The 6634-nt window shown below is 33.6% G+C and overlaps 1 protein-coding gene across 1 annotated transcript; it reads left to right on the forward strand.

The window, feature by feature from the left end:
- The first annotated feature begins 3816 nt into the window (after positions 1-3816).
- LOC128177175 (optic atrophy 3 protein homolog) lies at positions 3817-6289 on the forward strand. Its single transcript, XM_052843765.1, has 2 exons — positions 3817-3981; positions 5412-6289. Exons 1-2 carry the CDS (start codon positions 3849-3851, stop codon positions 5921-5923), a joined length of 645 nt encoding a protein of 214 aa, XP_052699725.1. The 5' UTR covers positions 3817-3848; the 3' UTR covers positions 5924-6289.
- The last annotated feature ends 345 nt before the right edge of the window (positions 6290-6634 follow it).

Here is a 6634-nt window from a genome sequence, read left to right on the forward strand (position 1 = left end):
AAAAATCAGACCCTCTGTACATATAATTATATGTAGAGGGTCTGATTTTTTAAAAATATTTGTTTTAGGTAATTTGGGGAAATAAATGTATAAATTAGATTAGAAATAGGTCATAAAAGGATGATTTAATTTTAAAAAATAATAATAATAAAGTCCCGGGGGTCTATAATCTGGGGGGGGGGATGGATGGGTCGATCCTGTCCTCAAGCACCTGTGAATGTAAATGGACACCTCGGAGCACCGGGCCGTCATTTAAATTTGTGCGCACGCAGAAAAATCTCCGATGGGGAACAAAAGGTTCTTTGATGCTGCTATTTTTATAGGACAAAGGTTTACAATTGGAACCACAATTGGAATTGAAAGTTTGAAAACGGAAATACTGATATCTTGAGCTCTTGCAGCATCCCGACCCCCCATACAGCCCGGATCTTGCACCTATGGATTTCGCTTTATTTCCTTATCTGAAGTCGAAACTGCGTGGGCAGAGATTTTCGGACCTAAATGATCTATGATATGACACAAAAGACTTTATACAAAAATTTGACAAATAATGGTGTGAACATGCGTTTTATAAATGGGTCAATGGCATTAAAAGTGTGTGAACTAAAAGGTGTTTACTTTGAAAAAGAGTGACAGGTTCAAATTGCCTATCAGTAGTTTGACGTCACATGACGTCGTGGAAATATGAAATGGTGCTCCGTAAATCCAATTCATGCAAAATAAAAATCGCTGTATCGTTTGAAAACAACTTGAAAATCATATGAATTTTTGCACATTTATTTTAAATTGGTAGTCATTTAGTAAGACATACGTAATCCTACAAAGTACATAGTAATTTTGCTACAAATCACTTTGTCCGCGAACTTTTCTAACAACCCTCGTTTTTTTATTCCTGTGCTTACATATCTCCAGAGAATTTTCATGTGCGTGTACATAGAATAAAGAATTCCAATATTTTGTACCCCCTCATCAAAGTAATATGTTTATTTTAAAAAATAATACTAAAGACAACTTATTTAGCAGTTAACTAAAAAACTATAAAATGATAAGTACATGTATATGTGCTTAATTCATAACAACGCAATTTTTATTATCTTTACGTCAAATGAGTTTTTCGAATTTAAACAAAGACATAAAAAAATTTTACAACACGATTCAATGGAATCGAACACTTGCTTCGACAGAATCACATTTTGTATCTCATTTAAATAACAAATTCAATTTAGTATTGCGCAAACATAATTCGGTCTTGGCCATTTGATGATCATCTTGAAAATTGAAGGAAGAAAACTTGCTTTTTACCATAGAGTGCGTCTTGGTACCATTTTTTTTTTTGAAAATTGAAAAAGATAGATATTTACATGTTTTATCAGTATACGCGTTCTTAAAAAAAAAAAAACCGGCATGATGACCAACTCTATAAAACACTATAGTCTGAACATCCGATTTCATTACCATTTTGTTGCTCAATTAGCATATACATATTTTGATGTCTTAATATCATTCGAATTTGAAGTCAATTTTTGAAGATTTTGGCATTACTGAATGCAAATGATTACATATGCTTAATAAATGTAACAAAAGTAATATTTGTAAGAAAAAAAGTTGTGGGTTTTTCAAATGAACTTAAGTGGTTTATGCCTCGATCGGCTTATTCCCAGTTAAAAGAGAGATACAGAGTTCAATGTAAGCAAAGGTCGAGTCTTAATGGAAAGCAAAGAATTACCATTTCTTCTACAAAATGACTCTTTTCAACAAGATAAACTGATTCAATGTGCTCATATAGATAATATCATTAACAAAAGAGAGCAAAATGGGATTGAAACTTATATATACCAATAGAGCACATAAACAATAGCAAGATTTGGTCTTTGTTTACAAAACAGTGAATTTCAAACTCTGTATTTTGCTTGAGACCAAATATCTAACCTTCAAATTTTGACGAGGCATAACAAATATCAATATTGACCATTCCAATCATTAAAATGGAAAATAAAATTTAAAATTTTAAGCTCAAATTGTGTCTAGGTCCCTTCAAAGATTACTCGATAAATAATCCACATATATATGCATTTTGTGGACAACAATTGATTACTTAAAAGAATATTTCAAAAGAAACAATAGTTCTGAGGACGAAGACTCCCACAAAATCAAAGGCACTTGGGACATGGGATCCTCCCCCCTCTTCAGTTGTTTTGAGAATTCAGGCACTTAGCATCTTTTTGGAAAGTTAGGAGGAGGGAGAGATCCATCCAAAAATCGTTGGGGGGAGGCATAGCGCACTATAACTTTAACTTCAATTTCACTGTTAATTTCTTTCTTTTTACTTCAATTTTTGACATGCTCCAAAAAAGTGGGGGCCAACTCCATGTAAATTCATTTTTTAGCTCACCCGAGCCGAAGTGAGCTCTCCTGATCAAGATTAGTCCGTTATCTGTCGTCGTTGTCGTCGTCGTTGCTGTTGTCGTTAACTTATCACATTTCATCTTCCTATCCAGAACCACTGGGCTGATTTCAACCAAACTTGCCCCAAAGCATCACTGGATGATGGGAATTCAAGTTCGTTCAAATGAAGGGCCACGCTCTCTTAGAAGGGGAGATAATTTAGAAAGATTGACAATTTATAAGAATTTTTCAAAAATATTCTCTTAAACCCTTTGGCCAAAAACAAAAACAAAAAACTCAAATTTGTATGGAAACTTTCTTAACTAGGTAGTTTAGATTTTTCGATTATTTCATGATCCACGGGGGTTGGGTGAGGCCAAACTGGGGGGAATGAAGTTTTACTTAAGAATATATAGAGAAAATCTTTTTAAATCTTCTGACAAAAAACGATTTGGCCAGAATATCTCAAACTTGTGTGGAAGCATCCAATTCTTAGGTCAAGTGAAGATTCAAGTTTGTTCAAATCATGGTCCCCGGGGATTGGATGGGGCCATAATTGGGGGGATGAAGTTTTACACAGAATACATATATATGCAGAAAATCTTTGAAAATCTTCTCAAAAACCATTGACCAGAAAAGCTCAAATTTTTGTAAAAGCATCCTCAGGTAGTGTAGGTTTAAGTTTGTTCAAATTATGATGTCCGGGAATTAGGTAAGACCAAATTGGGTTAATGAAGTTTTACATAAAAATATATACAGTAGAGAAAAATTGTATAAAATCTTCTTCTCAAAAACAATTCGGTCAGAAAATCTTAAATATATGTGGAAGCACCCTCATGTAGACCTATTGATTCAAGTTAGTTCAAATCAGAATCCCAGGGGTAGGGTGGGGCAATGGGGGTGTCAAATTTATACATAGGAAGATATAGAGAAAAATATTTTAAAATCTTCTGGGAAAGCATTCAACCAAAAAGCTGAAACTTGTTTGTAAGCATAGGTTGTGCAGATTAAAGTTTGATCAAACCATTTTTCCCTGGAGAAAATTTGGGCCACCAAAGGTAGATTTTAAAATCAGTATCAATGCAAACGAATATGGAAAAATCTTCTTACAAATACTAACAACAAATTTATTTGTCTCTACAAACTTTTTAAATATCGCGTTTTAAAAATAGTTCGTAGAGACGAACATGGCGAATGGGCTACATTATCGATGAAATATCATCAGTGCACATTGGAAAAGTTTAACAAGAAGAAAGTGTGTTAAAACTCATATGTTTTTAATTCTGAAAACAACCGAATGGGGGGGGGGGGGAGGGGGGCATGCCGTGCCTGTTATTGAAATGAGAAAACAATTCGTATGCATTTGGCACTTGGCGGGAAAATGTCAGTCTTCGAAACATTATACGTACAACTCTATTAGGATTGCGTGATACTAAAACTCGAATTTCCTCATAAGAGTCACAATGCCTTTCCCTCTTATTAAACTCGTATATTTATTTGTAAAACAAGTCAGTAAACCGCTGGCAACCAGGGTGACGGGATATATGAAAGAAAAGCCTTTCATTAGGAGCTATATTATGATTCCATTAGCGCAAGGTAATTTATTTTCAATCATTAAGACATTAACTATTATACTATGAACAGGACCTGATGAAGACTATGCCAGTAATCTGATCTAAAACAATGTAAAACGAAGGGACTCGTTAAAAGTAAATGTTTTACAGTGACTCTCACTGTAAATAAATCCGAATGTTTATATGATAAATTTATGTCCTGACTTTGATTTAATAATTCGTTAAAAACATTGTGCTCACAAGTGCATGATGTCACTGTTAAACATTGTATAAAGCGAAGTTTATCCTTTAAAGAAATTCTTTTAGCTAGTCTGTTTACTCTATTAGCTGTTACTTAATAATGCTTAATTATATTTTATCAGCTTAACAAACGATCGTTAATTCATATCCAACTTACTTATATTCTTTTTTCTGTAGCCAGTGGTCAAAATAAGCCAAGCTTGGGTCGTTGTTAAATATTTATTAATACAGAATAAACTTGGACAAACAATCCTAATGCTTAAGTATATTGCTATACAGTATAATGTTCTGATCCATTCAAGGGCTAGGAGGAGAGTGACAGTCCGGTATAAGATTTTGGCAGGGAAGGGTGCATGCAGAGTTAGTCATGTGACCCTATTGTCCAGTCTTGTCATTGTCCACGTTACAGATTTTAAACTCTCATACATAATCACTCATTCTTAACACATATACCAATAAAACATGCTAGTGCTGTAATTTAATATACAAATTATATAACTGGTTACATATTCCCCCTCTTCATTGAAATGGGTCAAGACATTTAAGGAAATTAAACTCAAATACATTGTGCATGAAGAGGAAATATGATTAACACCATATGATTTGACACTAAAATAAAACAACATAATTTCAACATAATAGAATATAGCAAAACAACAATGAAAATTCAAATCCTGCATAATTAAGCAAAAAACATCATGTCACCAAATGATTCAGCTGCCTCAGTCAGTCTAATCAAAAACACAGAACACAAGATCAAAATAACGATTAACCACCCTGAACACACCAGAATCTCCTAAGGAAGATAACTTTCTCCTCAGATATTGTAAATCGCACAACAACACTAATATTACAGTTTTACAACTAATATCAGAGCGGGACCAACAACACATGAAATGGGTGATAATCATCATATCATGATACACAAATGCAAATTGGAGACCCTTAAAATTAGAAAAAACAAGGGCAATAAAAACTAAGAGTCATTCACATCAAATAATTCAGAAAATAACGGAGATAAAGTTTAAAATCAGGGAAATAGTTGTTTTTTGGTTTTGTTTTTTTTTTATATTGGTATTTTTTTTCACTACCCTGAACGTAAAATATAAGTGATTGAATTTATAAAACCTAGCTTTTCTTTATAATGATTTCATTTATTTTGACTGATTAAAAATGATTTTTGTTAGCTAATAAGCATATGAATTTTTTCAGCATACCACAGATCTGAAGCCAATTTGAAGCTGATGCTGCTGTACAACCAGAAAGGCCACAAAGTGAAAGTAAATCCCCTGAGTGAGGAGGCGGCCGTGAATCTAGCCTCAGACATGATGAATGACATTTTCATATTTACCATTGCTTTTGTTGTGCTATACCAGGAATATGTCAGAAGTGCCAAAAGCAGTGCAGCCGAGAAACTACAAAGAGAGAATGAGATCTTGAGTATTAACAATCAGTTGGATGACTTGGTCCTGATAACAGAGAGACATGATGCTCAGCTACGAGAGGCCGAGAGAGAGAGGCACCACCTTCTGACCTTGGTCAGTGACCTCCAGACATGGTCCTCATCCTGCACAAAGTTGATTTCCGAGAAGCAGGAGTCTCACCTGAGAGAGGTATTCCGGCGAATCAAAAACCTACAAGCTATCCAACTGACTGTGCACTCTAAAAACTCCAAAGTCAACCACATAAACATTGCTATGGACAGGCAAGATAAATCCGATTGAAAAGTCGCTTAGGTTTTGGTTTTTTTAAATTTTGAATAATTCATAATCAAAGATTTTCTTATCCACAGGATATCTAGAATTTTACTCTGATACATGTTTATGAAGTCACTACAAAATATTTGTATTACTGATTATGTGACTTTTGAATGTCAAAATGTATTCTTGCTATGCAGTACACGATGAACAGTTTTCAAAACTTTGTGATGTTGTTTTTATAGCTTTATTAGGGTAACTTAATTATATGTTTGTTTATATAAATATACATATGTATTAATTGTGTGTGTCTGTGTATGGATTCGATCTATTTCTATGTGGAAAGTTTCTTCATCTAGTAGATATTAATATTAAATGCTTCTAAGAGTGTCATCTTGGTTTTAAATTAATGGTTCATAAAGACTTGGCAATGGTCATATTCTCTTTAGCAGGCATTTTTATATGGAAGATACTAAATACGGCAGTCAAAATTGAATAATATATAACACATTGGTATGTTTCTTTACACACCATTGGCTTTGGTTAGATAGAAATTATAACATAATGAATATGTGAAATTGTAAAAAAAAAATGATACATTTAAGAATAAAAGACCATTTAGGGATGGTGGAAAACATACAGAGTACATGTAGTTGGATAATCATGCAGTGGCCTTAGTTGAGCAAGAGTGAAACAATGTTATTTTCAAACAAAGTATTGCTTCTGGCACACACAACT

Source organism: Crassostrea angulata, chromosome 3 (assembly GCF_025612915.1).
Source record: "Crassostrea angulata isolate pt1a10 chromosome 3, ASM2561291v2, whole genome shotgun sequence".
Lineage (NCBI taxonomy): Eukaryota > Metazoa > Mollusca > Bivalvia > Ostreida > Ostreidae > Magallana > Magallana angulata.